Here is an 18,475-nt window from a genome sequence, read left to right as displayed (position 1 = left end):
GTTAGCTGGGACTTGGCATCCACAGACTGCAGAAAAGGTTCGAGCAAGTGCTTCAGCTGCCCATCAGTGCAAACATCCCTTTAAATCTCTCTTCTCCTTCTCCCTGTGGGGAGGATGCCATGCTGGGTGAGGAGATGGCACACGGTGACATCCCCCCTCTTCCCACTGTCCTCCCGCAGCCCCACACCCACCCGGCCGGGTTCAGCCAAGACAAGTGGAGGCTAAGAACATCGACTAGGTTTTATTCCTCAGATTTAACAAGTAAAAGCACAAGTTCTCTTTGGAAAAAAAGGAAGAAAAAATCCAAAAACCAATGTTCAAAACATGCGGACGGTTTGTGTTTCTCAGGACGGAGGCAGTGCCATCAAGCTCCACCGCCGGATGTGTGTCCTTTGCAGAGAGGTGGTTAAAACCCCAACCCACTAACGGGATTCCACAACATTTTTAGAGAAAAAAAAGGGCCCTTTTTTGCTATTATAAATATCTCATCCGAGCGACTCTGAGCAAAAAATAACTGTAACGAGGGCATCCGTTCTGCTCGGCTCCATGGCCACAAAATCTCTACCGTCACCTCAGACCACTACAAGCCCACAGGAACGGTGGCCTGGCACCCGGCACGCGTGCTCCGGCTCTCAGCTGGTCCCCCCGTGGGGTGACGGGTGCTGCTGTCCCTGCGAGCGGCACCCGTCACCCTTGCCAGAGGCTGTCAGGATGCTGCATCACAGGGGACCGGGGGTCCAGGGGAGGAGGGAGAGGGGAGGAGGGATGCCGGGGCGCAGGAGGGGTGCGGGTCAGGCGCAGGTGGCCTCCTGGCTCTCAACAGGGATCTCACTGCTGCAGCTGCCCTCGCCGTATGGCTGGTAGGGAGGAATCTGGGGAGCCTCGATGATCAGCAGCCCCTCCGGTGACAAGGAAGCGAAGACCGTGATGGGGTCCACCTCGTAGGGCAGCCTGCAGGAGGGAAGGAAAGATGGGATGGTTTAGGAGCTGGGGGGCTGGGGCGGCTGCCAGCTCATAGCAATGCCACCTCTCTGGTGGATGTAAACCCCTGGAAAAGCCACAGAGGACCCGCACCCATGGGAACCATCGATGCTGAGCCAGCAGCCCCAGCCCAGGACTCAGCAGAGCCCCTGTCATTAATGTAGCATCTGGGAATGTGCTGGGGATATTTGAAGTGGCCTCTCAGCCAGTCTGGCCCCTATGGGCGCTCTGTTTAATCTCCCCGGCAGATGTGTTTGACAGGATGTCACCCGCCACTCGCGCCGCCCTGGCTTCTGCCAAGCAGGAGTGGATCATGGCCGTGCGCAGCCCGCGTCAGCCGCAAGCCTTGCCCGTAAAAGGAGCCGCCGCGGCTGCCGAGTGCTGAGCAGGAGGGAGTGTGGTGCTCACCCCAGCTTTCCCGTGGGAGTTTGGGATGCACGGGGCTCCTTTGGGGTGGAAAAGCAAAGCTGAGCAGCCGCCAGCAGAGGAAACCCTTGCCATGCCCCAGGCTTTGCTGATTCTCCCTGTTAACCCCGCGAGCCCTCGGGCCAGGGGTCTGTCCTGGCACGGGCCAAGCGCCACAGTCGGGGCTTGCCTGCCTCCGGATTCGCCTCTCCTCCCTGCCCTTTGCTGTTGTTGTTGTTGCCAAAGTGAGCCGTCGCGGTGAGTCAACGCGATAGCGATCTAACTGACATCATCCAGATAGAGAGATACACAGATACACATTCGCACAGAGGGATGTATTTTGGGGATGATGATGGTGTGGGCCCATCACGCTCTGCTGAACCCCACAGCTCCTTCCGCCCCTTCTCCTCCTGGCGCCCATGCCGGCTCCAAACACAGCCCTGGGCCTGGAGGGGACTGACAAAGCACCCAGAAAGAGACCGCCTCCTCTTTTTTGTCCCTCCAGAAATCACCGTGTGGCCCGAGGCAATCAGGCACATGCCGCAAAAGGGAAGATTCTGGGGGGAAACGAGGCGCAGGACTCCCGGCGTACGTGAGGTGGGGTCAGGGACTGGCAAAGCTCAGCTCTTTGCTGCCGGTGGCATCCCCGTGCTGCCTGCGCGCCGCCTGTGCCGCAGGGACGCGGTTCTACAGCGATATTTGGGTGGTGGTCGAGGGGACGTGGCAGCGCCCCAAGCTCCTTTGGTGAGGGGACACCCCGGGACCAGCTGGTACCTACTGGATTTTCTTGGTGAAGTTCTTGGAGACGATCCCTCCTTCCACCTGCTGCTCCTCGTGTTTGCCTGCAGGGAAGGGCAACACCCACATCACCACCTCACCGGGAGATTATTTTTTCCCAACAAACAACAACAAAACCCAACAGGAAATTCTTCAAAGGAACTGTTTCTCTTCTCCAGTGCAAACCTTCCCCTCTGGGGAGGGCTCAGGGAGCCTCTCCGGTGTGGAGAAGGAGATGATGGACCCAGCACAATCATTTTTCCAGTAAGAGCCTGGGGTCTTGCAGGCTGTCAAGAGCTGGGGCTTAAGATAAACCCCCCATATGTGATAAAAGCTTCAGAGATGACAGCATCCTCCTCTTTTCCTCTCCCCAGACCAGGCTCCCCTACGCTGCTGTCAGGTTGGGGGTTCCCATGCCTGGAGCACCTCTGAAGTTAAAACCATACCAGTGGCAGCCTGGACCCCCCTGACCTCTGGTTTTCCTGCTGTGATGCTGTGAGTCCCAAATAAACACCCAGAGCCGCGCTGCACAACAGCCTCCAGCCCCTCCCTGGAGACCTTGGCCAGGGGCGCTCGAGGGCAATGCAGGATGCTGGCGCGGGGCTGAAGGGATGCTCGGGACGGGGTACCCATGGGCACCCCCGGTGTGCACTCTGCACTCAATGTCCCCACCATTAATTGCATTTTTAGGGACGTGCTTCTGTCTGGCTCGTCCCAAATCTGGGGTGTCTTGGGACTGGGTTGAGTGGGCGCTGCAGGAGGGCTGCCCTCCACTTCCCAGCACTGGAGCTGCCTCTCCCTCGGCCCCTTTAAAGGGAATCTCCCTCCGCGCCAGCCTCACCCTGGCTATAATTAACCCAGCCAAGCTGGGGCCCCTCTTGGCAGCCTGCTGGAGGGTGCTACTGACCGCGGCGGTGCCTCGCTGGCTGCCGGGCTGGAAAGCAGGGACACTGACCCCAAAGGAGGCTCATCCTTTTCTCCTTTGCAGCAAATCATCATAGCTTGTGAGTCAGGTCCCCCTGTGCACCCCCAAACTGCCCATGGGGCTGCCCCAAAGCCCTTTTGCAGCCTTGGCCCTGCTCCCAAGCATGGAGCTGCCACTGCTAGAATAAAATAAAGGCAATTTTGCATGTCACGGCAGTTTCTTGAGCTGGCATGGGCAGGACAAGACCGACTGCTTCTCATGCCCCATCCTCCTCTTCCCCAGTGCTCTCACCTGACACCTCAACGTAGCCATCCTTGGTTTTGACCGTCAGCTCCTCAGGTTTGAAGCTGTGCACGTTGACGCACACCTTCCAGGGCTCGCGGGGGAAGGGCACGGGGCTGCGGTTCTCGGGGTACCCCGCGAAGCGGGTGCCGTAGCCGGGGGCCATGGTGGAGGCACGGGCCATGCCGGTGCGCAGCGGACCCGGCCAGGTGGTGGTGAGCCGGGGCCGAGCCCAGTCGGGCCAGTCCGCTGTCAGGTCCCCAGGGAAGGGCGACATGCCGAAATCATCGTCCAGCAGACGCGAGGTCAAGCCGGGCTCCCGGAAAGGGTCGCGGATGCTGCGCCTGCCGGGGTAATGGCAGGAGAAGGGCATCTGGCTGTCGGCCATGGCTTCCTCACGAAGGGTCTGAGCGTGTTCCTGGGGCTCTTCCGCAGAGCCTCAGCCTCTGCACGGCCGCTCCTGGCTGCAAACTTCCCCAGAGAGCCCGTCCCGGAGGAGACGCATCCACCCCGGGTGGGACGCAGGCGTGCGGCTGAGGATGGGTGCTGCGGGGATGGTCCCCTCCTTCCCCAGCACCAGGTGATGGATGACGGAGAAAATCAATTCAGGGCTGAATCACTGGAGGAGCGCAGGAAGGACGGAGAGAGCTCTGTGGCCAAGAGAAAATGCTTCCTGTCTGGCTGTGATCCCAGGGAGAGGAAAATAAAACTTCTCGTTGGGAGAGGGGAAAAAAAATTAATAAAACCAAATATCCTGAGATTAAAAAGCTTATCTCTGCCCTCTCGCTCTCCAGCACTTTATGTGCGACTTTCCCTTCCGCCCCTGGGAGAGAGCGGCAATAAGTGCCTGAACTCGCAGCCGAGAAACTTCTCTAACCTTCCAGCTGCCGGGCGAGTGCTATTTATACGGATTTGGGAGGAGGGGGTGTGTGTTTTGCAATTCCTGCCCTGTCAGCCGAGTATTTTGGAGAGGATGAAACAGCCGTGGAGAATCTGGGCTGCGGCATCTGACCTCTCCTGCTGGCCGGAGGATCCCGGCTGCCGCGGGCCGTGGCGTTTCAGCAGCTGCCCTGGCCCCCGCCGCCCCTCCTGCCGCCCAAAATAGCCCCCGAGCTCAGGACCGGCTGCTTTCACCCCAGTGTCACCCGTTAAAAATACCCCGTCGGTGGGTCCGGGTGAGGCTGCTCCCCTCACTGTAAAGCCACGTGTCCCTGTCCCCAGCAGCCCACTGTATGGGAAATGGGTCACGGATGGCACCGGCCACGGGGCACCGCGAGGGAGGGGGACCCCAGCCGTGAGCGTCCGGGGATGGAGGGGCGCAGGACAGACCCCTTCTGCGGCAAACACCGCGCAGCAGCGTGGGCACCCGGGGCTGCCCTGGGTGTGAGCGGGACTGCGGGTCGCAGGAGGAAAGAAGTGCTCCAATGGACGTCCATCTCCGGCCTTGCTTTCTGGGACACGTTCCTTGGTCAGGCCTGGAGGAACGTCCACTAACCGCGGGAGGGAGAGGGACCCCAGGCAGCAGGTGGGCACCTTGTGGTGCTGCTCAGCACCTTCATAGACATCACAGAGTGGTTTGGGCTGTAAGGAACCTCAAAGCCCATCCAGTTCCACCCCCTGCCATGGGCAGGGACACCTCCCACTGGATCAGGGGCTCCAAGCCCCATCCAACCTGGCCTGGAACCCCTCCAGGGATGGGGCAGCCACAGCTTCCCTGGACAACCTGGGCCAGGGCCTCACCACACACACAGTAAAAAATTTCTTCCTAATATGTAATCTGAATGTTCCCTCTTCCCGTTCAAACCCGTTCCCCATCATCCCATCCCTGCACTCCCTGATCAAGAGCCCCTCCACAGCTTTCTCAGAGCCCCTTTCGGTACTGGAGGCTGCTCTAAGGTTTCCCTGGAGCGTTCTCTTCTCCAGACTGAACAAACCCAACTCTCTCAGCTATTCCTTGTATGGGAGACGAGACCTTCCTCCTCCTCCTCCTCGCCCCACTGCGTGCCGCGGGCGGGCAGGGCGAGGCGGTAATCACAGCCGCGCGGCGGTGGGGTAATTACAGGGCAGCAGTGGGGAGCGGGCAGCGCGCCGTGGGAAGAGGCGCGGCGCTGGTGGCGAGTGAGCTCCCGGCGAGCATCCACCTGAGTGACACGGCCCCACCGTGCAAGCAGGGAGTACCTGTTGGGAGCAAGGGGCTCCCCGGGGAGGTGGTTCCGGCACAGCCTGGGCAGGCAGCGGGATGCGCTGAAGGATGAGACCCCATCAATGAGGCTCAGACTGGGTATGGAATCACTTCCTCATGCTGCATCCTCCCTCCTGGCTCTGCCTCATACTCTTTCTCTCCAGCATCTGCAATTTTTCTAATAGACTTGATGGAAATAATTACAGCAGGAAGACGTTAATGCAGCAGAGGCCGCACAGCCATTCAGCCACGGGTCACTCCAGCAGCATTAATCACGCTGCACGGACACAGCCTCGCTGGGGGAGGGAGCTGCGTCCCCCTGGTGCGGGGCAGGGTGCTCATCCGTGCTCAGTCCCTTCACCCCTCTGTGCGTGGGGACAGCCAGGCATTGTTGGGGTCTCCCGTGGACCAAGGAGAATGCCCGGGGAGGACCCCAGGGTGCAGGAAGGCACCCCCCTCTGTCCCCTTATCCCACCTGGCTTCCCTTGCCTGGCGCGGGGCTCCTGCTGCCGGGGGGGACAGCAGAGTATCCTGGGGGACATCACCAAACACTCAGCCTGAGCTCGGGAGGGCATCTCTCATCCTGGCTGAGGACGGATCACCGCAGCGCCCGGCTCTGCACCTGCTCGAGCAAACCCACGAGCAGAGCGGGGTGAGCCATGAGGGAGGTTTCAGGCAGCCCCACGATCCTGCCATGTTTCCAGGTGCCTCCCAACATCTCCAACCCCGTGTTTCCCAGTGTAGCTCTGGGCCATCCTCCCACCCGGGCCAGGAATCCTCCCTGTCGCCTTGTTTATCCTGATTAGTCACACGTCCCCTCTTGAGGGTTCTTGTCCTCTCTGGGCCGTCTCAATTTAGCTCCTGTTGTCACTCCAAATCTCCCGGCTGCCTCTTGCTGCCAAGCTGGTCCCACAACATCAGTTCTGAGGAGCGTGGAGTGGCCTCACAGCCTCCCTTCTCTTCCAAGTGACCTGGGAATGCTGCAGCCAGACCCCTCCTGGGTGCCCATTCTGGTCTCATTTGGAACAGCACAGGGACAGCCCAGTGCTTCGCTCCCCTGCGGGGCTTCCAGCGAGTCCAGGGGAGCACCGCAGGCTGAGAGGCACCGCCTGAGCGCGGGAGAGCCCCCACTGCCCCGCTGCTCACGGAGGAGCACCCGCTGAGGTGCGGATTGCAGCGGGACCCTGTGGCGTGGGAGCACCGTGCAGGGCTCGGAGCGAGGGCTGCGCAGGCAGGGAAGGGCACGGCCCAAAGAGACCACCCCTGAGCCCAAAAAGTGCCCTCCACGGGGAGCTGGCGTGTTTCTGCCATGGGCAACCAGTGCCCGAGCAGGGTGGGGAGATCCAAAGCGCCTGGCAAAGGGCAGAGAAAGCCTGGCCCGGCAGGGAAGGGACAGCTGCCAGAAATACTAGCCCACAACTTTTTTTGCTCCAGCCGGTGCCCCGAGGAGCCGGTGCTCGGCAGCTGGGAGCGCAGGGACATGCCCTTCCCTGCAGAGCAGCTGAAACAGCCTAAAATATCCCACCGCGCACAGTCAGTCCAAAAGGATCATGACAAACAGGGCTGCAATGAGATGGAAATACTGTCCAAACCTTTATTGGAACCCTTTTTCTAACCAGGCTAACAACTCAAATACCCCAAGAAGACTAAAGAATACAGTTATGCTTTTCAATGGAGAGCAAAGGGAGTTTTACAATGGAGTCAAACGAACGGAAGCGCCGGTGTCATTTGGTGAGGAATTGACCAACAGGAGAGAAAACAGAGACAACGTTTCCCTTGCAGCTTTTCTCACATCTTGGCTTTTGTTCTAAATCTCATTCCCTGGGTTTTGAAGGCAAAGAGCTGCCCCCGGCCAGTGAGGCTCCGGCAATAGCCCCAAAGCTGGGATGCTCGACCACGAAGCTGTTGCTACAACAGCAGATGTGCAGTGCCTCAGAGACCCCCCCGGTCATGTGCAAACTTCCAGGTAGCAGCAAACTCATGAGAATTATTTGTTCTTTTGTAAAGAGGTAATAAAACCCCACTGGACACTAATGGGAAAAGTCTACACTCAGGCACCTGTATCCAGTCTTTTTCTCAAACAAATATCTGCTAGCCCCAAGGCTGAGCCCCTGCAGCTCTTGGCTAACTCGGTGGGAACAGCCCAGCGCGGGCACGTGCCTGCTGACACCAGAGCCACATCCACCCTCCAGCAGCCCCGGCAGCTCTGCCCATGGACCACAAACACCTCCCACTCGGGTGATGAGAACAACAGCCGTGATGTCGGCACAGCAACACTGGGGCAGGTCCTGATGTTTTAACACATCCCAAGATGTTTTCAGAGCAAGGGTAGATGCCTGCAGCAAATTCCAGCTTGTGTCGGAGATGACAGGAAAGACCTCCCCAGTCCTGTCCTGGCCACATTTCCCGAGCTCGCGTCTGGGCAAAGCTACTGGTTCTGGCACAGAGCTCAGGGAAGGGGGCAGAGTAACACATGACATGGAGATGAGGGTCTCAGGATGGGACAGGGTGGACATCCTTGCTTCCTGGTAGAGAACACGGCATGTCACTTCAGCCCTACCCCTTTCCTATCATCAATGAAAGGGCAACAAGACCCCTCTCCCCTCAATAACCACTGAGGGCCAAGAGAGAGTCCGTGGTGGGAGATCAGAGATCTCTGGTGGTCTCTGGTGATCCAAGCAGCCCCGTGCAGCTCGGCAGAGGAAGAGCAGGGTTATTCCTCCCTCACAAGCTGTTGCCTCCAAACTTCCAGCACCTTTCCAGGGAGTTGTGATTTGTCGATAGAAGCTGGTCCAAGGAGATGAAGGATTTTCCCCTGCCTTCCTTATCTCCGTCCAAGTAAGGTTCCTCCCTAAATCACTGGTGGTTGGGCTCCAAATGAGCCTAATCTGTCTGCCAGATGTTTCAAAGCCGGCAGGTGACAGCCTCAGTAATTCACCTCTCCAATAACCTTGCTCCAATGTATATGGCAACACCTCAAAGGCTCCTACCATCACAGACCCAACAGCAAGACCCAAATAGCTTTTTAAAAGTAATGCTCAATAAATAGAAGAAATAAATATTAAATAGAGGCCAAGTCCTCTCAGCCTGTTCAATATATGTACAATGCATAGCAAAATAACAGTGATTGGCTGTTACAGACAAGTTTGGTACAAGTTCACTCCCCCAAAGTAACAAAAACACTGAGAGAAATTGCAGTCAACATAAAACAAAGCTCAGCCGAGTGCTGTAACCCATGAAGTGAAGAAAGAACACAACAGTGCTTTGAACTATCCCTTATCTTTGCTTTCCAGCAAAGCTGCTGAGATTGTGTAGGGTTTTTGGAAGCCCTGGCCCAAAACTGGGGTTGGGAGAGGTGGGATGAGCCCCACTCAATGCGACAAACCCAGAGCCAAGGCTGGTCCAGGGAGTGGAGAAAGGCGACATCACGAGTCTGGGGTGAGGGGGACATCTGGGAGCGGTGATGTGATGTGCGCTCCGCTGGGGAAAGGCAACCAGCATGCTTGGGGGATGGAAACAAAAGCGTGGGAGCCAAAGAGCCTCTGTGTTTAAGAAAAGCAAACCCCTCTGAGATAGGGCCTCTAAAAAATAGCTGAGATGTTTTCCTGAAGCTTTGCTGCTCTGGGCGAGGCCACGGGCAGCCCTGGGGCACCCGTCTTGCGGCCAGCCCCAGTCAAGCAACTATTCACCTGCAAGGAAATGACCAAGCGTCCTTTCCACCAGGTGAACACTGCTCTTTTCTGAGAGCACCAGCAGGAATCTGGACGTGGAACAAAAATCCATAGAAGCAGTGAATGAATGAAATAACAACAAAAAAAAAGCGCTGGCAAAGGCACAGAGACAGAAAAGCTCATGGGCTTCTCGCAAACCAAGAGAAAACCCAGTTGTCCACCGACAGGGAAGGTGATGATCCAGGTTGTACTAAAAGTCTAAAATAACTTAAAAATAAATACCACCACTGAGGGAAACTCCTAAGTATATGCACATGTGCACATACACACCTAGACACACGCATACGTACACATACGCACACAGACTTGTTTAGGTCCTGTCACCAGAGGCCGGGTTTTGCAAGCATCTTCAGCGCAAATCACTCTGTCACGGTTTCATTTCTTTAGTTTTTCCATGGGTGGGTCATCGCGCAGCAATAAACACAGTAGGGGAGTCCTAGCGACGGCATCCTCCCAGGGAAACCAGTGGTGCCTGAGCAGAGCAGCTCGGTTTCGGGATGTGCGCTGACTGTGGAGCCAAGGGAAACAGCAGCAGCAGCCAGCTGGCACCTGGCCGGCGTGAGACTTCCCACCGCAGGGCTGCAAACCGGCCTTCGTTCGGCCAGCCAGTGAGCAGACCCTTGCCACCACCTCCAAGATGTCCTAAACCCATTTCTCCAGTGACATTCATTGCATTCCTGAACAAATCTACTCAGAAACCCTAGGTTTTAACATGAAAAGAGACAAACAGCTCTGCCCTGCATCCCTCTGGCCTTTCCGCCCTGCTCCAGAGAGCACAGCCACAGGGACACAGCAGCAGGAGTGACCACCACTCCGCCAGCCACCTCGCCGAGAGGGGCCAGTGCTGTAAACCTTTACACGAGAACAGTGGCATGGATACATTCAAACAAACAAACAGATAAAAAATAACTTATCGTTTAAAAAAAAGAATAATAAATAAATACCGGTAACAGTGACCACCTGCATCCATTCTGACGTACAATTAAAAATTGAATAATAATAATAATAGTAATAAATAAATAAATAAATAATTTAAGAGGTTTACTCCAATGCAAGTCTGCTCGGGAAACCCCAGGTGCGTTTAGCTGCCATGGACTGTACAAGCAGAGGCAGTCCTCGAAGCGTGGATCAGCCGGACGGGTACGAGAGCCACCATCAGCCTCGTGCAACCCTCAGAGTCATCTCCTGCCCCATGGGCGGTGGTGCTTCTGCCCTGATGCAGTGGGTCCCCATCATCTGTCCCCAGCCACAGGGAACTCAAGTCAATGTTGTGTTTTGATATTTACACCGAATGCACAAAGCCCCTCTCCTTTCCTTGTTTTTAACCTCCTGACTTGCTTCTTCCCTGCTGCAGATGCACACACGTATTAGTGGGTGCTAAGGGGCACGAGGCTACTCTTGAAATCTTGGTAGATCTGGTGTTCGGGCTTCCATCACTGCATTCGGGTCTTCCTGGGGAGCAGACGGATGGGGCATTTCAGCATTAAACTGGGAGAGACTCTTTGGGGAAGAAGTGTGAGGTTTCCAGCCCTTTGCAAGATGGGAGTTCATGGCAGAAGACGGCCAAAAGGCTGCTGGCAGGGCAGGGCAGGAGGGAAGGCAGCGGCACCCTGCTTGTCACCCTGCTGCAAGAACACCGCAGCTTTGATTCTTTGATCGCAGCCCTAAATGGTTTGCCCAGCCCTACCAGGAACATTCTTCTGTGTCCTAGAAAGTGGCCTCCCAGGAGATGGACATACGTTCCCTCCAAGCTACCAGCCCCACCGATGCTCAGATGTCTGCCTCAGCCACACTCATCCTCAAATTATTTTCAGAGAGAGAGGCAGAGGAAGGGGGACTGAGAGGGGCTTTGGGGCTGGAAGGCACAGGGCAAGGGGGACCAGCAGTAGGAAGGATACTGGGAAAAAAAGGACCCTTGGCATAAAACTTCCCTTTGTACCAAACAAATACAGCCCAAGCTGCCATACCTTCCAACAGATAACAGGGTTACGTGCTTGGTAAGGTGACTGCCCAGCTCCAACACCACACCACGGGGCACTTGGCCTTCCTCTGCTCGCAGCTTTGCCGCTTCACCCGCTGCCAGGAGAACTGGGGGTGGTAGGTAACCCTATGGCTGCGAGGGGGATTGCATTTCTCTATACCCTCTCTCCTCCTCCAGCAGATGCTGCCTCCACTTAGCCCTTTTCTTTGACACTTGAATGACACACCTTCTTGACTCATTAAGCCCAAACTCGTTAATAATCATGCAGCATGGAAGGGGAGGGGATGGAAAAAAGGAGGGAGGGAAGTCTTAAGCCCAAATTAGCGTCTCTAAGCACCCAGGTGTTGTAAGAGAAAGAAACTTCTCAGCACCAGCTCAGCCTGTGCTGGGAGAAGCCTTTGTTACCCTGCAACACACAGTAATTGCGCAGCCAGCTGGGCTGGCAGGCCCGGCCGGGAGACCGAACCCCTGGGCTCTCCCGCCACTGCCTGTGGGGCCCCTTTCTGCCCCTGTGCTGCTCTGCCCTCCCAGCAACAAACTGGGGCACGAGCGCGTCTGCTCCAGCTCAGCGAGAGCCCTGCGCTGGGGCTGCTGGGGAGCCTCGTCCTGCCTCAGGGGGACCAGCAAGAAGAAATGATTTCCTGAAATCCCCCGGGGAACGCTCAAAGTCACTGCCTGCTAAGAGGAAGGGGAACGGGGTCCCGTGGCTCACATAATGCCAATTCACCCCTTTCGCTAAAGCCCACAGCTAAGCCATCTCCTTAGAGTCCCACCAGCACTGCGCTCCCAGGGCAAGGCTCCCTTTAGGAAAACCTAAACCCAAACTACAAGAGGGTTACTCCAAGAAAGGAACTCCATGGCCCTCACCTCCCACGCCATGCCCTGACCCTCGGAGCGCAGCCAGCTCTCCCCTCTCCTCCTCGTACCCCACTGAACCCATGTCTGCTTCAGGCCTCAGCAGTTCATAAGCACATCACAGTGCTGGGGGGAATAATATAACCCTGAAAGGATGCTGCATACCCGCTAGGAAAGGGCAGGAGAAAGGGTTGGAATGGCCTTTTTGTCCCCAGGAATTACATCACGAGGGATTTCTAGCCTTCTATTTATAGCAGGGACTGGCAATAAATAAAGATTCTCTCATGAAAGAGGCCTGCTGCAGAGTGGGCAGAAACTCTGGAGGAAAGACTCAAGGGACCCAATATTTGTCTTGGTGGGTTCAAATATTGTCCTCCTTCCACTCATCACCAAAGCTTAAAATGGGTCTCTCCCTCCAACAGAAATTAATGTGCTGGATCCTAGTTTGGCCGAAGAGCAAGGAGCTGAATTATTTCCTTTGGACCAGCTGGTAGTGCTTCGGAGAGCGGCACCGATGGGGAGACGGGGACATCAGGGAGGATGGAGCAGGTCTGTTGTGGCAGATCCTCCGTAAAGCACCGACCCTTCTTCCAGCCCTGGCCTGGGGAGCTGGGATGAAGCCACCTGCTCCGTGCGGCAGCCAAGGGGCTGTGCCGGGGGCACGAGGCTCTTGCTCTGAACCAGGGAAGGGGAGCCCAGCAGTGTCACCGCATCGGTATCGGGGATGATTGCTATCGATGGGCAGGTAGGTGGGAAGGAAGCAGAGAATGCCAGGAATTTGGAGGTGACGTGGGGGCGGCACTCCCTAGCGACGCAGGCTGTCAGAGCTGCCTCCTGAGTCACAGCTCCTGCTCCTGCTGCGGCTGCTCCTGGGGCATGAACTCCGGCTGCGGCTCCTGCCCTCAGCACTGCTGCTGCTCCAGCTTCGGCTCCGGCTCGTCCGGTAGCTGGAGTAGCTCCGGCTTCTGCTCAGGGAACGACTAAAGCTGCTGTACCAGGAGGAATAGCTGCTGGCGCTGCTGGATGAGGAGGGACTGGGACGGTAGTAGGGGATGGGGCGTTTGCGGGCACTGTAGGGACAGAGAGATGTGGGTTACCAGCAGCACAATGATGGATTTACTGCCAAAATCTCTAAAAAGCACTGTTTACTCTGCACAACATTCCCCAAAAGAGTGACTGTGTTTCTTTAAAAGGAAAAAAAAAAAAAGAGATTAGGTAGTTGACAGGCCCTGGCATTGAAACCACCCACCCCAGGGGCCCTGCGGAATGCCCCAAGCAGCTGGGCTCTGCCTGATGCTGTGTCAAAGAGCCCTCAGTGTGAAGGTTAGAGTCAATAGCTGACACTCTTTACAGTGCGGGACATCTACCACAGGAGAGGGTGAAACAAAAAACCAGTGGGGGGATGCTCCTGGAACCTGCCAGGTGAGTCCCTGCTCTGACATCATCAACCTTTGTTTTTGTTGTAAATGACATCCCACTGTCCCCTGCTCCCTCTGCCACTAGCTGGAAATCCCCACGCTCTATGAGGTGCAGAAGGTCCTGCTGATCAGGCTCAGGCGAACTGCTCTCCTCCTGCAGCAAGGGATGGGACCCAGGAACTGCCAACCTTCTCTCCAGGGAGCACCAGCTGAGCCTGTCTCCAAATGATGGCACTGAGTCCCCTTACCTTGTGATGCGCCGAGCTTCAAGGTGGCTGGGAGAGTCTCTCCTGCGTTTCCTCAGGGGGGAATAGGACCACCGCCGCCGCCGGTCGCGCTCCCTGTGCGACTCCTTCTCACTGGAGCCATACTTGTGCTCTCGCTCACGGTCTCTGGGGAAGGCACAGATAGGAAACTGTCACTGCTGGGGTTTTGTGGGTGGGTTTTGGATGTTTTGGATGACCCATGAAGGCACAAACAGACACTCCTCTGGCTGGACAGACGGTCACCCACTAATTGTATCTAGAGGTTTCAGCACTGTCTTCTGATTGTCCCGTGCTGCCCAGCTAAGATGGTGCTCATGTTCCTCTGTCTCTGGATGCACTCTGTATTTAGCTCTACTAAAACTGCTCTCACCGGCCGTGCTGCAGCAGCAGGCTAGAACAACCCTGCCAGTAGGCCCGCGTGAGCAGAGGGCCCCCCAGTATCCCTGCAGGGCTGTGCAGCTCTGCGCAGCTTGCCAGAAGAAGTGCCAGTGTTGCTATGGTTTTCTCTTTTGTTAAATTCCTGTACACGTCAGCACAGGCCCTTCCATGGAGCATAGCTGACTTCATACACCCGGCCCAGTGCCATCTGCAAAGCGACGTGTTACAGGTCAAGGGCCTGAGTCTTGCAGCCAGGAAATATTCTCCCATACCAGTGCAGGGATTGTCACAGCCTGTGAGAATCAGACCCTGGCAATGTAACATTTCAAGGGTGCAAAACATTCAAAGCATCAGAGATGTTACCAGGAAAAACTGCCTAAAGGCATCTCTAGGACTGAGCTACGAGCTGTGTCTTTTCCATGGGGAGTGGGGGGAGCAGAGTTTCCTGAACTGCGTTTCTGCCTGCAAGGCTGTGTGAGCGCCAGCACGAGGGTACCTGGCATCTGCCTACACAGCAGGGGCACTTCCCAGGGCCTGACACCTCTTTGGCAGAGCAAGGACAGAGTCTGTCTTCAGGAAAGATACTGAAAAGCAGAGTGTCTTTCCCTGCTGCAATAAGATCCCTCTCCGAAAAGGGCTGCAGCCATGGTGCAGGGGCTGCTGGCTGGCACGGGCTCTTTGGGTGATGAAAAATGTGGGCAGACCCAACTGGAACCTAACGCTCTGCCCACCATTCACACATCTGCTGGGCCCCCAGCACAACAGAGAGGGGCACTCCCTGGGTTTTCCTATGACGCATCTCCCATGCGGATGAGACCCTGGCAAACACCACCGAGCAGCCATCTGTGCACTTCCAGTGCCATAGCGTGTTCCCTTGCAACAGCTCAGAGTGGAGGAGCAGTCGCTTCACCTGCCGCGCATCCCCAAGTGTGACATACCATTATGCTTCAAAGCCAGAAATAAATCAGGTCTCCCTCCCGATAACCTACCCCCAAAAGTGCTTTATGAGAAATTCCCTGAATCAACGCAGGGCAGTCCTTTGGCTGCAACAAATCTGTTTTTCCCATAGAAAGTGAAAGGCTCATCTCTGGGCTTTTCCCTCTGCAACAAGCACAAGCTCTGGGGCAATAAATGGTGAGAAACTCCCAGTGGTCTGAAGGCCAACAAAACACACTGCTATGTGCCTTACTCCATGTCCCCCTGCTCACTCTCAGCCCAGCACTGAGGACTAAAACACCCAGTGAGGAAGCTGAGGGAGCAGTTTGAGGCTGGTGGGAGCCAGCAAGCACGCTGGAGCCCAAACAAGTGATGGAGACAGTGGGAAGGTGTGAGACAGCAGATTTCACATAAGGAGACAGCTGTACCTGCTAGGGCTGTAGCGGGAGTAACTGGGGCTCCGACGAGGCCTTGAACTCCTGCTCTCAGGACTTTTTTTGCAGGATTTGGAGGAATAGCTGGGGGAACGTGAAGAAGACCTGTGCATAGGCAAGAACCGTAAGAATTAAAGACACGGGAGGGCGAGGCTGTACCAGACTCCTCTGAATCCAGGCTTATAGGGGGAACAGATATCCCATATTTCATGGTCTCAGATCAGCGCTGTGTGGACAGATCACCCCAAGCCACGTGGATCCCTAGGCACCACCCAAATTCTTATACCTCCTCCTGCAAGGAGCCTGCCAGCCTGCAAGAGCTAGACATCGCCCAGGCTAATGGAAACAGCCGTTCTGGCTGGCCTTACCTCTTTCCTGAAGAGCAGGACCTGCTTCGGGAGTACCTGGGAGAGGCTTTGTGGTGTGAGGAGCGGGAGCGACTGGAGCATTTGGAGCTGGGGGAGGATCTGCCCGTGCTGGTGTAGGACTCGCTGGGGGAGCAGGGCCTCAGCGGGGAGCTGCGGGTTGGGGACACGAGGAAGTTTCGCTTCTCCTCCTCTGAACAGCTGAGACACAAGGACAGGCACATTCTGTGAACATATATTTGGACAGTCATTGAAGCTGTGGCTGAACTGGGACTGGTCCCTGGCTGAGGGGAGCACTACGCTCCAGCCAACAAGTACTCCCATCCTCCCATTCCCCAGCTGGGGATAAAAACATCCCAGCTGCTCAGGCTGCTGTCGCAGGAGACCCTGTGCACACGGGTCAGAGCTCAGGAGCTCACGCTCCAGGTAGACCCAGGGAAGGGCTGTGGAAGAGGTCTCAGGTGGAGAGGGGCAGCTCTTCTGCCCCATGCCAAGCACACCAGAGGTGTCTGGTTGGCAGAGCCTGGATCAGGCCAGTGAGCAGTGCAGATCCTGGGGAGGCAGTGAGGTGAGAAGTGCTGGACCAAGGGAAAACCAGAGCATGGCAGGGCAAGGGCCTAAGCTCCAGCCTGGCTGTGGAGCAGCACCAGCAGGTATGTCCTGTTGCCTTTGGACAGAGCTGCATGAATTCCTCCGCTTCCAGATGTGCCTTTGGGTATGAAGTAGGGTCAGAGCCCAGTGGTGAGTGCCTCCCAACAGGCAGGGCCAGCTGCAATCCCAGCTCAACCCATGTGAAGGCAGAGTTATCCCACTGGAGTCACAAAGTGAAAAGCACAGCCCTAAAATTTTATCCTCTGACTGAAAATCAAGGGCATGTTCTTCCCATCCCCAATTCCCCTGGCTCCCTCTGCTCTCTCATTCGGTGCCCCCACCCTCAGACCACATCCTGTCTCTGACTGTCAGCATTTAAGACCCGAGGGCCTGAGCTGAAGGAGCTCCCAAAGAGCACCAACAGAGCACAGCGTTGGGTATCAGCCACTGCGCTTCAGTGCCTTCATCCCCAACACCAACTGGCAAACCCCCAGGAATGGGAGGCGGTGAGGAGGCTGGTATCTACTTCCCTCTCCTGATGATGACCTGTGGCACTGGATTGGATGGTGGTTTGACTCCTGGTCCCATCCCTGACGCCCCATGGCCCCAGCACACAGAGCCGTGTTATCACACAACCAGCGAGGCACCGGTTCCTCCCTGTGCTCTCCACTGGCAGGAGATGCTATCTTGCTACCCAGGACTGGTCCTGAATTAGCTGGGAAAGGGCAGGCTGCATTTGGCTCATTGGACAGGTGAAAGAACAGCCCATAATGGTTTTAGCAAATATGAACCCCACTCCCCTTCTCCACAGTAAGCAAAGGAGGAGAATTAGCACGGCAACCCCTTGATGCACCTTTCCAGACTGTGCCCAGAAGAGCCAGCGCCTATTTTCTGAGACACGGCCATGTCCAGCTGAGCAGAGCTGTGCTCAGGACACGGCTAAACCCAGGGCCAAGCCCTGCATTAGCCACATTAGTGCCAGAAGGGCTGGCACAGGGGCCTGAGAGCTGGGTCTTCATCTTCTTCCTCGGGCTACAGTATTGGTCATTGCTGGGTTGCGGACTCCAGACTGGCAAGACCGTGGGTCTGATTTATATCTAACAACCTCCAGACCACAAAAACCTCCCTGCCAGCTCATCACTGCAACTGGCGAGCGGGCAGGAGATACAGAGCAACAACGTACCAGGTATTTGGCTGCCAGCAGCAGCTACTGGTAATCACTGACCTTCGGTCTTGTCCCTGGGCATCTGGAGACAGATTTTCCAAAGCTGTTCCCTTGGTCTGGGAAAAGCAACTGGTGAAGGAATTTCCTGAATCAGAGCTGTTATCGCTGTTGGCCAGTTTGGGCTTCCCGGACGAGAAGGCATGGCCAAAGCCATCATGGACTAGACTTCTTTTCTCCTGGCTGTCCTTTGACCTGGATGAGCTCGTTTGAGTGGAGGGAGGGGAGGAAGTATCGTTTCCTGAGTCATATTCATGATACTCTCCATTGTGGCTGGCTAGGTTGCCAGGCGGGCTGTCTGTTTTGGTAAAGAGGCCAGCAGAAGACCCTGACTGAGAGATCTGAAAGTAAAAAAGCCATTTGGCATTGTTTGAACGTTTCTTTGCGGGGAGGGGGTGTTTTTGGTATTACTTTGCTTTTTTTTTTTTTTTAATAAACCCAGAAATTTTACCATCATGATGCACTGAAACCAAAGGAAAGGAAAGAAACAAAGTAAGAAAGAAGAAAGAAAGAAAAAGAAGAAAGAGGAGAAGAAAACAAAAGCACATAACCCTGAAAGAAATCCACAGTAAGAAGAAACTTCTTTTCCCCCTGCTATGATAACGGGAAGATTTAGAGATCATGCAAAGAGTATCAGCATGCGATTCATGTTAAACAAAAGAGTTCAACAACATAAACGGGCAACCAAAGAATCAAAATAATTAACTAAATAAAAAAGCTATAACAGAGGACAAAGCCCTTTAACT

The 18,475-nt window shown here is 55.8% G+C and overlaps 2 protein-coding genes across 4 annotated transcripts in view; both read right to left on the bottom strand.

Annotated features, from left to right (window-relative positions):
- Positions 1-220: 220 nt before the first annotated feature.
- HSPB8 (heat shock protein family B (small) member 8) lies at positions 221-4,250 on the bottom strand. Its single transcript, XM_009566591.2, has 3 exons — positions 3,380-4,250; positions 2,165-2,228; positions 221-951 (listed from the first exon to the last, which is right to left on the bottom strand). The coding sequence occupies exons 1-3, from the start codon at positions 3,756-3,758 to the stop codon at positions 792-794; spliced, it is 603 nt and encodes a 200-aa protein (XP_009564886.1). The 5' UTR covers positions 3,759-4,250; the 3' UTR covers positions 221-791.
- An 8,171-nt stretch (positions 4,251-12,421) lies between these two features.
- The window catches only part of SRRM4 (serine/arginine repetitive matrix 4), a 43,269-nt gene continuing 37,215 nt past the window's right edge, over positions 12,422-18,475 (bottom strand). For 2 of the 3 annotated variants that reach the window (XM_054082647.1, XM_054082648.1), the window contains exons 9-13: positions 17,733-18,070; positions 15,920-16,141; positions 15,546-15,656; positions 13,786-13,929; positions 12,422-13,189 (exon numbers count right to left, since the gene is read on the bottom strand). In XM_054082647.1, the coding sequence (XP_053938622.1) occupies positions 12,925-13,189; positions 13,786-13,929; positions 15,546-15,656; positions 15,920-16,141; positions 17,733-18,070 (1,080 nt within the window). In that variant the 3' untranslated portion in view covers positions 12,422-12,924. The remainder of the gene's footprint in view (positions 13,190-13,785; positions 13,930-15,545; positions 15,657-15,919; positions 16,142-17,732; positions 18,071-18,475) is intronic. The other variant, XM_054082649.1, reaches the window with a different exon arrangement.

This window comes from Cuculus canorus, chromosome 17 (assembly GCF_017976375.1).
Source record: "Cuculus canorus isolate bCucCan1 chromosome 17, bCucCan1.pri, whole genome shotgun sequence".
NCBI lineage: Eukaryota > Metazoa > Chordata > Aves > Cuculiformes > Cuculidae > Cuculus > Cuculus canorus.
Note: the sequence above shows the minus strand (reverse complement) of the source record. Positions and strands in the feature narration are given on the sequence as shown.